Raw genomic sequence first — 14,160 nt, forward strand, 5'->3', positions numbered from 1 at the left:
CCTTTTTCTTTTAATAATCTTAAAAGAAATAAGAGAGCTTTACAACTTTTTTTCCTTTCTTAATCATAACTTTGAGAAACAGGCCAAGCTTAGAAGCTGATAGCTTTGTGAGGAGGTAGGGCTGGGTTGGAGTTATTACATTGGGGCTATTCAGGTGCATTCTATGTACACATCCACCCCATACAGATTTACTGAAATCGTTCTGGGGATATCTTGGTGGTCTCCTTCATCCTCCAACAGGAGAATTTCACTACACATCAGTTGCCTGTATGTGGTAAAATGGCACTCGCCACGGTCCTCCCTAGGTTTTTCTGAGAAAATATTTGAGAATTTGTCTATTTCCAGTATATATAGACTGCATTTACATAACAATCAGTAAAATAATCTGTGAATCAAAATATTACTTTGCTTCTTCACTCCCTCCCTCCTTGAAAAAGAGTGCCATTTTGCAGAATGTTCTCCAGATATTCTCTACTGTTTTTGCCTGACAGTGCCCTTGGGTAATGCTAGGTCTGGGGCATTGTGGGGGAAACAAAATGGCCGCCAGACTGTCAATTCTGCCGCTGCTATTGCAGCAGCAAAAGGACAAACAAACAAAAACCTCAGGAAAAAAGAAAGAAGTGGTGCCATTGCCACAGCTGACAGGAAACCCTGCCTCCAAGAAACTGTTCTAGAATTTACTCTTCCACCAGGGAATAGTTGGCAGAACTTTATTCCCAGCTTTTCTGCATGAAAAAAAAATTGAAGTAAGGGTTTGAGGGGGCCACTTTCACCCAACTTTACATTTCATCCTACAAAATGCAGCTACCAACTTCAAAAAATCACATGACTTGATTTAGCCAATGGCAACCCTAGGTTGCTTGTTCCACAGGTATGCTTGTTGTTGTGTTACAATACATAAATAGAACTTGCAGTTGGGGCTCTATGAAATCCCAGACACTAAATATGCAACAGGAAAACCTCAATTACAATAAAGACCTGCTGTGTCGAGGAAAAAATGCTTAGAATTCTCTGACTGTAAATGAATTTGTTCTGTGGTTCAGACTTTCAAACAAAAATGCAAAGCTTCAAAGGAATTCATCATACATTATTTTTGGACCCTCTTACGCGTTCCGCCAGCCTTGTATACGGAGTGAATTCTGAACTGCTGGTGTACTGCTGTCAACACATTTTTTCTCTCCTCAAGCTTTGTCAAATATTTGCGTTGGTTAAGGCATTGCGGTACACTGCTTAATGACAAAAAGCTAAGAGAATATTATTCTTGGTTTAGATAAGCAATGGTTCAGAAATTCTCTTTGTCGTGTACATTTGTTTCCTTTCTCTTCCCTTGGTCTTACCTCCTTTCTGCATCCCAAGTGGTTGATATTGGGCCCTGGTTGCCAGATTCCCAAGCTCTTTCTTTAGCCTACGTCCTTTCTGTGTGGACGTAGGGAAAGGATGCAGGGCTCTGAACAAGCATGGGCATACTTGCGTTGCCTGGAAATCTCTAAGTACCATGCCCCTGAATCAGTATAATACCTAGCAAGGGTGGTTGTGTACAACAGCACCTACGTATATGTAAACATATGCTGCAGTTTGGGAAGAATCCTTACATCTAGCACAGGGTTTGGGAACCTTGTCTAGCTGGTGTGATCCTTATCTCCCCAGCCCTGGAGAGCTAAATTTGACAGCTGACTGCCCATCTGCCAGTCATCTGGTGTCATAGTGATGTCAGGTTACACTGCACTTCGAAGCCCCAGTTATTGGGACTTGCAGCTCAGGGCTGTTTGAAAGCCCTTTTGCAAACAGCCCTCTCTGCTCTTAAGGTCCTCTGAAAACCTGAAGCTTAAAGAGCACAGCTTTTTGCAAAAGGGCTTTCAAATAGCCCCACACTGCCCTTTGGCTGCAAGTGCCTATTTCTAGCAGAACAGGAACACATAGCCAAACTGAGGATTGATCCCTCCATGCAACGGTTGGTGAACAGAGGGTTCAGTTGTGCTGACTGCTTGGGGTCTGCTTCACCAGCACATTCCCCACAGGAAATGCATTGGCTAAGCAGCCGCCAGCAGGATTGACCTTTGCTCTTCTGGCCATCAGCTGATGTCACCTAGTGATGTCAGCTGATGGACAGGGGTTACGCTTTGGAGGAAATGGCCTTGTAGGCCTACACTGAACTGCTGGCAAAGATCAGCCCATAGGCCCAAAGTTCCTCACCCGTGTTCTAGCTCCTGCAGCTGTTTGTGGAATTAGCCTTGCAGGATAGGGTTTGTCTGTGCAAACAGGTGCTCAGTACAGGCAGTTTTGTCAGGCATAGCCTTCTGTTTGTGAGCCTAGGAACTGAATATAGGACCCTTTGTATTCTCTCCCCCACCCCACCCACCCACCCACATATCTATACCTCCTTTCTGCCATGAAGCTCAAGGATGAATACAGGATAGTGTCCCATCCAGGCTGTAGACAGAATCTGGGCTGCTTAGCTTCAGCAAGGTTGCAGCATCATGTACCATGTCCTACAAACCTTGTGAAAACCTGATGCAAGGGCCGGCTGTTTGGTGGGTGCCTGTTCTGAGAACCTCACCAGCAACATGCCTCCACCTCTCTATGGCAGAAAACAAATTGTGCATCAGTGCCTGTGGGTGGAATCCATCAAACCCTGTCACTGCACAACTTCCGTCCATTCACAGAACACTCGTGCAATGTGAATGTCATTGAAAGGAATGATGGATGGAGTCCTCTTGTAAATAACGTTCACATTTTATCTAAACCTGTGGCAATCTACATATTTGGGATGTCTTCCCAGCCATTGCGAGATAACTGCAATGTGTGTTTGTGTGCATTAACTGCGTCTAGCTGGGATAATTCTCTCCTCTTTCGATATATAATCAGAATTTTGTCAAAGACTTTTGAGACCTTCCCATTGATGGAAGAAACAGTAGGTACTCGATTACTTTTGAAATTTCAACAAGCAAGGTACATAGGTTCCCTTCTCAGCTTTGCAAATGTGCCTGCAACAATTACTTTTGATCTTACATATATGTTTACATGCAAGGAATTCAAGGGATGTCTTGATGAACTTTCAAATCAGGAATCTTAATGGCAAATCTAGACATTAAAAGGAGGCACAAAATGCCCAACTCCATGTTTGCCTTGTAACACCAATGTGTGTGACCTTTTATAAAACCTTAGAATTTTAATATTCATTTATGTTTATTTGTTTACAGCATTTATACCCTACCCTTTAGCCAAAAAAAGGACATCCAAGTGGTACACACCCACCCACCCAGTTCTGAGGTTGCTTCTGTCCTCAGGCTCACAATCTAAAAAGACATGACACATAAGGAAAAATGGATGAGAGGGAGGAGGGAAAAGCAAGCTCAAACCCAAGTTCTTTAATGCCCCATTCACACTATGCAATTAAAACAGTATCATGCCGCTTTAAATAGTTGTGGCTTCCCCCAGGGTGTAGAGTGATGAGAGTTGTTTGGAGAGGCTGTGGCAGTTTTCCATGACCACTGGCAGAAGAAAACTGAATCCCTTTTGTCATTGATTCAGATAAATAAAGGGAAATGTTTCATAGTTCCGTTATTATGGTCCCGATTTCTTACGCTGTGGTTTAATTGCAGGTTTATCCCCGAGCCATGGTCCCCTTGCAGCGCTTCTTGCGGCCGTGGTGTTCAGACGCGTGATGTGAAGTGCCGTATTTATCTCGCATTTACTCAGACAGAGGTGGAGCTGCCGGACGAAGAGTGCGAGGACACCAAACCGGTGACTGAGCGCAGTTGCCACTTGGAGTCATGCGATGGTGACCCTGTCCCATTTGCCCTGGAACCTCCACCTTCGGAAGATGCTGCGGACGTTGTCTATGGCTGGGAGTACATTGGCTTCACTCCCTGTTCTGCTACGTGTACTGGAGGTACTGTATTATTGTCTGTCTATGAATGTCAAAAAGATATTTTTCAAATGTTACAAACAGTTGTGCAGGTTGCAAGAAGGGCAAAGCATGACGAACCAGTTCTCTGTGAATGTAACACTTTCTATGGAACAACCCCCTGTCCCCGTCCCCCCATCCCCGTCCCTCAGTGCATGGAAATCTGGAGCATTGCTCAGTGGTAGAGCACATGCTTTTGCATGAAGGAGGTTCCGGGTTCAATCCCAGCATCTGCAGGTAGGACTGGGGGAAAGACCCTTGTCTGAAATTCTGGAGAGCCAGTGTCAACAACACTGAGCTAGATGGATCAATGGTCTTATTCATACTGGGGCAGAGTCTTAGGTGTTCCAGAAAAGCACTGTAGCTTGGAGGTAGAGCACCTGTTTTGCATGCGGAAGATGCCAGGTTAAGTCCATGGGAGGTTCAGCGGGTGGTACCGTGGGACTAGGCCTTTTCAGCAGTGCCCCTTGTGTGTGGAATGCTGTCCCCAGGGAAGCATGTCTGGCACTGTTTTCAACTCAAGGCAAGTCGTTTTATTAGGGTCAATGACCAGTATCAAAACAAAAAACACCAATTACAAAATTTAAAAGCTCAAGGCAAAGTAAAACAATATAAAATCACATATAAAGTAATATAAAACCATGTAAGGTAAAAAAAAGGTAAAGGACCTCTGGACGGTTAAGTCCAGCCAAAGGCGACTATGGGGTTGCGGCGCTCATCTCGCTTTTCAGGCCAAGGGATCCGGTGTTTGTCCACAGACAGCTTTCCAGGTCAAGTGGCCAGCAGGACTAAACTGCTTCTGGTGCAACGGAACACCGTGACGGAATCCAGAGCACACAGAAACTCCGTTTACCTTCCCGCCACAGTGGTACCTGTTTATCTACTTGCACTGGTGTGCTTTCGAACTGCTAGGGTGGCAGGAGCTGGGACCGAGCAACAGGAGCTCACCCCATCGCAAGGATTCGAACCACCAACCTTCTCATTGGCAAGCCCAAGAGGCTCAGTGGTTTAGACCACAGCGTCACCTGCGTCCCTCTGGGTGGTCATTTATCTGTCAGAAAGGAAACCCTTCTGACGTAGGAGTGTCCATCAATCGATATGTTGTACTAACCCTAGGTGCTAGTCATTTTATGTCGTATTGTAATAGCAGCTGCACAAAAATTGGCCACCTTGTGTTTTATATCAGGATTGTTACCTAGGAGCAACACTTTGGGGGAATCAGGCAGAGACTGTTCTTTCCCTGGGCTTTCTTTGGCTCTTAATTCGAAGAGTGGCAATGTGGCTTCTTTTTTGTCCTGCCTTAAAAAAATTATTATTATTGGATGTTCTTAAGTCACTTTGTAAATAATAATACCAGTAATATTCCTGACATCCCCATGTAGAGGTGGGAAGGATTCCTTTCTGCAACCCTGAAGAGCCACTGACTTATAGGCAGGGTGAGCCAATGAACTGACTCTGTATATGGCAACCCCCAAGTGAATTTCAAAAGTAGTTTACTATTTTGACCTGAAGATGTTCTGTTTCCAAAATAAAAAGTAAGAAAACAATCCACGGGTGGTGGTGCAAAGCCCATAAGCAACTATGACTTCCAGCCTCATTTCATGAATGTTTTAAATAACCAGGAATTTAAATTAACAGACAGTTAAGTAGGTGAAAGGAAAAGGCAGGTGCGCTTGAAAAAATTCAATTACCAATTTGAATTTTGTGTATATGTTATTGTTCAGTTGGAGCGTGGAGCTGATAACGCCAAGGTTGCAAGTTTGATCCCTGTATGGGACAGCTGTATATTCCTACACTGCAGGGGGTTGATCCTCGGGGTCCTTTCCAACTCTACAATTCTATGATTCTGGTTAATGTTGACATTTACCAGTAATTATTGTGGTTGTGCAAGGACCAGCTGGAAATGAAATATAGCGTATGTGATACAAGGCTTGGTTTTGGGCCTTACAGTCTTTGTGTGACAAGTGTAAATGATGGAAGTGAGGATGACATTATACGCTGGATGGTAAGCCCAAATTTTTATTAATTGGGAAACTAGAGTATTATGTTATAATAATGTTCATATTTTTAACAGGATCTATGGCAGGCTTCCTCAACCTCGGCCCTCCAGATGTTCTGAGACTACAATTCCCATCATCCCTGACCACTGGTCCTGCTAGCTAGAGATCATGGGAGTTGTAGGCCAAAAACAACTGGCGGGCTGAGGTTGAGGAAGCCCAATCTATGGCCATGCACAAAGGGAAGCTCTCTAAACAGATGCCACTGAAGAAAACTCTCTGGAATCAAAAATAGTTTGGCAGGCCACTTGGAGTGCAGCTTTTGCAATCGGTGTGTTTCAACAATAGCATTTTTGTTTATGTGAGATAATACGCTAGGTTTCTAGGTGAATGTTGTAAAGCCATACACAATTACCCTGCTGTTATGGCATATCCTATTGGCTATCAACCATAGATCATATTTTGATAGAGTTTTAAATCCTTGCATGCTTACGTTAAAAATATACATATTAAGCTCACCTAGACCTTGATTTCATTTACCCTCATTTAGTGTTCGGTCAGGGATTACGTTCTCCAAAATTGGTTTTCTGTGTATGTATCTGTGTGCCATGTGTGTGTTGAAACACACTTGAAGAAAACTAGAAACAAGCAGAAAAGCAACCCTCGATCCTCTGGGAAAATGTGTAATGGAGTGAAATGCACAGGCCAAAAAGGAGTCAGGCCAGCAGTTTATCTAATCCAGCACTGACCTTCTAGAGGCTCTCTAGGGACTCAGCAATCTTCACTCAGCCTCACTACCTGAGGTTCCATTAACCGGAGATACCTGGGGATTGACCCCTATAGATGCAAAACATGCACAGTGCCCCTGAGCTACAGCTCTTTGAAATATATAATCGGCTTGCTCCGATGATCATGGCAAGTGCGTTTTGCTCTTTTCGAGAAGCATTGCTGCAGTATTGATGGCACGACATCAAGTGTGGTTGATTTGTTAATGAAGGACAAGGCATCCCTGCCAAAATCTCTTTCCCAAATTGCGGCTTGGGTTGTTCCCTTCGTATGCCATGGGTAATGTCCAGTTCTGACATAATACAATTTTGAATGATTGGGGACAGATGGAAGTGGTTGAGATCCCATTATAAAAATCACTTGTCACTCATATCTAGGAACAAAAACCCTCGCCCATGCTCTAACCAATTACGGAAAGTCATAAAACACACACTACTAACCTGCCCAGGGTGGGGGGTGGACATATTCCAGTCCTGAGTTTTTCCACGGAGTCAGCTAAAAATAAAAACAGGCCTTTTTAGTAACGAACAGAGTGTTGAGAAAAGCCTTCATGATGAATTAGGAGAAGAGGTATTTATGGCAGTAATTGTCTAGCTGTTGTACAGGTTTTTGTTGTTTTTTTTTTTTTTAAGTGAATAAAACTCGGGGTTTTAATATTTTCTACCTACACAAATAACAAGGCTCTGGATTTTTATTAGGAAATGCAGTGAAAGTACAAAGGTGCTTGAAACCTTGCAAATCTTTTAACAAAAGAGAAATATTAAGCTGTCTTGAAATCAGATTTGTAGCCCCTCTGAAGCCTCTAGGGGAACATGCATTGAGAAGGAAGGAAACAGGTTCCCTGAACTATGACCATTTTCGGTCTTGCGTATCACATTAGAAACCCCCCACTCCCCACCATTTCTCATAGTACCAGTGAAACCTCAGTACCAAAATGAACTTCAGCGCATTTCATTCCGTATGACAGTGGTAATGACTTCTTGTTTTATTGGGCTGTACATAGATGAGATTTCCAAGGCAACTTTACAGCCTGTGCCCTTGGTTCTCTGGCAGGGCTTTGTATATAATAAGATGAGGTTCACAACTCCAGATACTGTTCTAAACGTTCAGGCCAAGAGACTCGCAACTCAAGGCCATATCAGATAATTCTGGTGGCAGGGCTGTGCTCTAATCGCAGAAAAAAGCCAAAAACGAGGGACTCTGTTTTAGGACGTGGCCTTATTGATTTGTCTAGCTTGGCGTTGCCTCAGTGCTCCAGGGTTTCAGATTAAAGGTGGGCAGTTGTGGTTTAATTATAATATAATATTGACTGGATGCCCTCAGCGGAAGGATGGAAGAATTCTGGATTGGAGTTATTGTAGATTGGCAGAGGTACCAGCATGTTAAGAGATGGAGCGAGGTTGCAGAGGGGAATTCTGGGTGTCTGCCCGGGGCTAATGGCGTCTCTTTGTTTGAGATGTGGCAAATTATGGCTCCTGTGAGCAGAAACTAGAAAAGGAATTGCTGGACTGCGGAAAATATCAAGGTAAAATATTTCTAAGAAGGTGAAAGTTGAACAGATCAGTGGTTGTGAAAGTAAATGAAAATTAACTGAAGGATTAACATTGGAAGGGCTTATTGATTAATTAAGAAATGCAATGTGATATTAGATGATCAGCACTTCGCGAAATTCAGATAATGGGAAGTCACTCAAAGAAATTCAGCGTTTATATCTGGCTTTTTTCAATTGTAATTTGGAATGTTTTAATGTGGTTTGTATTGGATTATTAAATTGGAAAACTTAATAAATATTATATTTTTAAAAAGTTGGGCAGTTGTTTCCATCCATATCTGGAGATGCCAGGGATCTAAGGTGTGTGGACATGGGACTCTAGATCCCGTTTGTGGCATATGCAGAAGACAGCTCTGGTTCATTTGACCCTTTAATTAGTTCTCTTTTTTTACCTCCTATAAAAACTACGCAAGACGCTCTCTGTTTAAAGAACAAATAACTTTCTACTTACAGTGTACTTACAGTTGCAGATTAAATATACAATGCAGATAGATGTTTCTGAAGTTTCTAAAACATCCTACAGAGATTAAACTGCTGCAGACTAACTACTGTATATTTTGCTCTATAAGACTCACTTTTTCCCTCCTAAAAAGTAAGGGGAAATGTGTGTGCGTCTTATGGAGTGAATGCAGGCTGCACAGCTATCGCTAAAGCCAGAACAGCAAGAGGGATCGCTGTTTTCACTGTCCAGCGATCCCTCTTGCTGTTCTGCTTCTGAGATTCAGAATATATTTTTTCTTGTTTTCCTCCTCCAAAAACTAGGTGTGTCTTGTGGTCTGGTACGTCTTATAGAGCGAAAAATACGGTAACTTGTAACTAGCCTTTACTGGCATAAGTTAAAACAGTCATAAAATCATACAAAGTCATCTAAATACAATGATAATCCAAAACACATGCAATATATAAAAGACTAGATAACAACCATTGAATAAATCTCACAACTTTAGATTTAGCTTTAAAAATCTTGGCTAAGTCCTTGAACTGGAGATTGGCCACCTCTGATTTAGATTGTGGCTGGAGAAAATGTGCTTTATATCTGTTACCTCTTACTGTTCAAGATACGTTGCTCATGTGTAATATATCTCATTTATATATATATAACAATCTAGGGACTCAGGAAGCCATTGCAGTGTGCCTACATGAGCAGACAAAGCAAACTGTCAATGACAGCCTGTGCGACAGCTCAGCAAGACCCCCAGCAATGAGCCGTGTTTGCAATACGAGGCTTTGCCCCCCAAGGTAGGACTCTGCGTTGCAGAAACCTGTATTTTTTTTATTATTGATATTTTATTAGAATAAATTCATTTATTAAAAAGTGGTGAAAAGAAAGAAAAGGAAAAACGTGAATTAAAAGAAAAATGCCACGTTACATTTCCACACATATACAAATGCATATAGTCTTATTATCCTAATACAGTCGTACTTTGGTTGTCGAACAGAATCCGTTCCCGAAGTCCATTCGACTTCCAAAAACATTTGACAACCAAGGTGCGGCTTCCGATTGGCTGCAGGACAAATTTCTTTATCAGTAGCCTCATATATTCTGTATAACGTTGTTCCAAATATCATTATGTTTACCTGAAGAAAGTCTGCGTCCATAAGTGATCCGTTCGTATGTTGGCAATATTGTAATGGAAACCTGTCTTAATGCCTGCTTTCAGATAGATCTGTCTGGGTTAGCAAAATGAGCCCCCCTTGTGATGGGACCATGGGCTTGCTTTCTGAAGAAAATGTCAACAGGCTCTTTCCCTCTACAGTGAAAATGGCAAAGACGGCTTCTTGAGACAGAGATCAGGCAGGCCCCTCCCCTTATGCCCTGGAAACAGACTCAAGTAGCCTCATCTCCTGGCTGCAGTGTGCCCAACACACCACGGCTGTGCAGAAGGATAGCTGCTCCCCATCCCCACTGCTCTTGCTGCCTGCAAAAGGTAGCTCAGGAGACACGCCCACCCCCCTCCATGGCAGTGCTGGATGCTTCAAGGGGAGGTGTGGTTAAAGCACACCATGTAGATCAACCATTTGGATGGGAGACCCCAAGTTGAGCCTCTCTGCAACCACTGGCCACAGAAAGGATCATGCTGAAATGTTATTTTGTTTGTTTAGTCATTTAGTCGTGTCTGACTCTTCGTGACCCCGTGGACCAGAGCACGCCAGGCACTTCTGTCTTCCACTGCCTCCTGCAGTTTGGTCAAACTCATGCTGGTAGCTTCGAGAACACCGTCCAACCATCTCGTCCTCTGTCATCCCCTTCTCCTTGTGCCCTCAATCTTTCCCAGCATCAGGGTCTTTTCCAGGGAGTCTTCTCTTCCCATGAGGTGGCCAAAGTATTGGAGCCTCAGCTTCAGGATCTGTCCTTCCAGTGAGCACTCAGGGCTGATTTCCTTCAGAATGGAGAGGTTTGATCTTCTTGCAGTCCATGGGACTCTCAAGAGTCTCCTCCAGCACCATAATTCAAAAGCATCAATTCTTGGGCGATCAGCCTTCTTTATGGTCCAGCTCTCATTTCCATACATCACTACTGGGAAAACCATAGCTTTTACTATACAGAGCTTTGTTGGCAAGGTGATGTCTCTGCTTTTTAAAATGCTGTCTAGGTTTGTCATGTTATTAGTTAAGACCAACTCAGCTGTCTTTGGCCCTCTCTCACCTAGTCCTAGGCTGCGGAAGAGAGAAGGGAAACAAGGCTATGCCAGTGCTTCTGCTGAGAGACCAGCACACATACAGTCACCTAGTGCCCGCCATGCTATCAGGGCTATCTTACCTGTTTCCAGCCCAGACGGCTGTTAAAAGGACCGTAGCTTTAAGAAGCAGTGTCTGAGCTTGCTTGCTTTCCTCTTCCCTCCCCATCCCTTTTTCCTTGTGTGTTGTGTCTTCTACATGGTGAGCCTGAGGGCGTGGACTGTCTTACAGCGATCTTTCTCAGCCGAAGCCTTTTCTGATTAAGAAGTGGGATAAAAGAGAACATAAAGTGTTAAGTAATTGAATAAAAGTGTTGTGGGTAATGGAGGGTCAGAGAGAGAGAGAGAGAGAGAGCATGCAACCATTTATGAAGCTTCAGTGGAATCCAGTATCAAAGCAACCGCTTCTGCCTCATCATTCCTAGCATTGCTCACTCTGTCTGCCCTTTGGATAATCTCTCGGAACAGGTGGCAGGTGCGTCCCTGGAGGCAGTGTTCTGCCACTTGTGGCGTTGGCATCCAGACAAGAGAGGTGCGTTGCCAGCAACCTGGAGGATCAGTTGTTGGGCCCGAAAACTGCAAAGACAAAAAGCCCCACTCTTTGCAAGCCTGCAACCAGATTGACTGCCCCCCAGTTTGGCACGTTGAAGAATGGCAACAGGTATGATGGGGTTGCTAAATAAACAGAGGCTTGAGGCAGGGATGGAGAGCTCTGGGTCCTCCAGATGTTGCTGAGCTCCAGCTCTCATCGGCCTCAGCCAGTATGGCCAATGGCCAGGGATGGTGGGAGTTGTCCAAATACATCCGGAGGGAGACATGTTCCGCTTTCCCTGACTTAGAGTAACCTCTCAGCGGAGCTCATGCTCAATTTTTAATTCACGGGCTGCTGACAGTGCACTGTTTCTGGAACAGAAGTGTATTCATTCCTCGCTTTTTCAGCAAAGGATCTTTCGAGATGAAATGAATTATGTGGATTTCAGAGGCCTTCCTGGGTGAAAGCCACAGTCATTAGGCCAGTTTCGCATAAACAATGGATGAAACAGTCAACCTGTTGCTGGGCTGTACTGATTCAGTCCAAGATACAGGATCACATAACTTGAGTGCTTAAAAAAAAAAAAATGCCTTCATCTCAGTACTCTGAAAGAACAGGCCTGTAGCTTGCAGGACTTGGATCCAACTTCTTCTTCAAAGGCCCAAGTGTCCACAGCGGTCAACAGTTTAGATCACTGTAAAGCGCTGTTTGTAGGGCTGCCCTTGAAGGCAGTCTAGACAGGGAAGCTCAGACAGTATGTAATTGCTGAAATGCTGAATGGCACATCAAAGCAGAGTTATAAAACTGCTGGGCTCAGGGGTAACCCGTGAAATGCAGCCCAGGAACAGCCCAGAATCTGAAGGTTCCACTGGGAGTCAGTCCGACAGGGCCAAGGCAGGACATGAGGCAGGAAACCAAGCAAGGACAGGTGCAGGATCTAGCAAACAGCAATGTTGCTCCCGCAACCTGGGGCGGGGTCCGACAGCCTTTTATCTTTGTCGGGGTAACGGCCGGTCCTGATCCCCCGGAGACTCACCTCCCTGTTTCGTCCGAAGGCGAGCACTCCTCCTGCGAGTACTTAGGTCTCTCCTTCTCTCAGACCTTAGTCTCTGCAGCTCAGGAGATGTCGGTGGGCTACTAGACCCAGGGACCGCCTCAGCCTCCCCTGACCCAACCGGTAGTGGAGCAGCTATAAGTGATGGCCCAGCTGGAGGCAACGAGGTAATCCCCGCATCTGGAGCCAGGGCAGGCTCAGGCCCCTGACTCGGCCCAGCTGGTGTTTGTTGCAGGGGAACCTGTGCAGACTGGGACTCTTCAGGATCAGGCTCCAGACTTGGTTCAGATGATGCCTGAGGCAAAGGATCCGGTGCAGACTGAGACTCCTCTGGTTCCAAGTCTGAGCCCGAGTCCCAGGCCATCACAAAAACATCCATTCATCAATTTCATTTATATCCCACTTTTCTGCAAATGCACCAAAAGCAGTTTTCACATTGCCAGAAACTGTTCTGGTTGTCTATACACTATCAAGCACAATTCAAGGTCTTAATACAGTTCCTTTGGAGCACCTGAAAGACACTTTGTCTGACAAATTGTATTTTGTAATGTATTATTGGAGTGATCCTTATCCCAATCTCCTTTGCTGCTGTTGCATTTGTTGACGTCGTTACCTGTAAGGAAAAGACAATCAGTAAGAAGTTCTGAAAATGAAGAGGAAGGTTCTGTGCACAGGCCTAATTTCTATTAGTTTCCTTCCTCTTAGTGTTCCCACACGTGTGGAGGAGGAACCCAGAATCGCAAAGTGACTTGCCAGCAGTTGTTGATGGATGGGAGCTTTCTGAAACTCGCTGATGAGAGGTGCCACGAATCCAGATTGTCCACTCAGAAACCCTGTGCAAAAATGGACTGCCCTCCACAGCTGATTGTGGGAGAATGGTCTAGGGTGAGTATCTTTAAATAAGAGTGTGCCTACATCTGCCTTTCTTCCCCAGCCCTCTCCATTCAAAGTTGGATCTCTACTAGATGCCTTTTGATGCACCCGTCTCAGTTAACATGAACAGCCCTCCTGTAGGCTGCAAGTGCACACAAGTTACCCGTTTGTAGCACAGAAGTCTGGTTTCTCTCTCTTTTTCTAAAATAATTTTTATTGAATGATTTTATGTTACAAAAAACATTACAACCATACTACCACAAAATATAATTGAGAAATCAAAATTACATACATCAATATTTTGCTTTTTATTTGTTATTTACTGTCTTATTTCCTCCCAAACATTTCATACAAAACACCCACCTGCACACACATGAAAATAATAATAATGAAAATGAAAATGAATATTTTCCCCCTTTTATCTTACAAAATCTTTTCTTCAGTTTTGACTTCCTGTCAAGTCCCTTCGCATATGTTTTATCTTACAATTGAATGTACACGAAACAATAAACCTTTCTATATAAATTTTCCAATACATTCAGAAAGCATAATAAATCCTTAATTGTTATCCACCTCCTTTTACTTCCTTTGTCACTCGAATGCTAGCACGGAGTCAAAACTATTATTGTATTTTTGAACATATCTTCTATAACCATCCAATTTTTCCGTGAATTTTTGCTTTGAGTTTCCTCTGAGTTTGCTGGTCAGTTGAGCCATCTCCACAAATTCCTGTAATTTAATTTGCCAATCTGTTATTTTTGGAGCCTCCTGATCTTTCCAT

At 43.8% G+C, this 14,160-nt stretch overlaps 1 protein-coding gene across 3 annotated transcripts in view; it reads left to right on the forward strand.

Moving 5' to 3' along the window:
* ADAMTSL3 (ADAMTS like 3) overlaps positions 1 to 14,160 on the forward strand; it is a 291,781-nt gene that overhangs the window by 221,733 nt on the left and 55,888 nt on the right. For all 3 annotated transcript variants that reach the window (XM_083411788.1, XM_083411787.1, XM_083411789.1), the window contains 4 exons: positions 3,603 to 3,892; positions 9,352 to 9,481; positions 11,389 to 11,581; positions 13,212 to 13,391. In XM_083411788.1, coding sequence (XP_083267914.1) covers positions 3,603 to 3,892; positions 9,352 to 9,481; positions 11,389 to 11,581; positions 13,212 to 13,391 — 793 coding nt within the window. The remainder of the gene's footprint in view (positions 1 to 3,602; positions 3,893 to 9,351; positions 9,482 to 11,388; positions 11,582 to 13,211; positions 13,392 to 14,160) is intronic.

Source organism: Podarcis tiliguerta (genome assembly GCF_965153285.1).
Source record: "Podarcis tiliguerta genome assembly, chromosome: 14".
Classification (NCBI taxonomy): domain Eukaryota; kingdom Metazoa; phylum Chordata; class Lepidosauria; order Squamata; family Lacertidae; genus Podarcis; species Podarcis tiliguerta.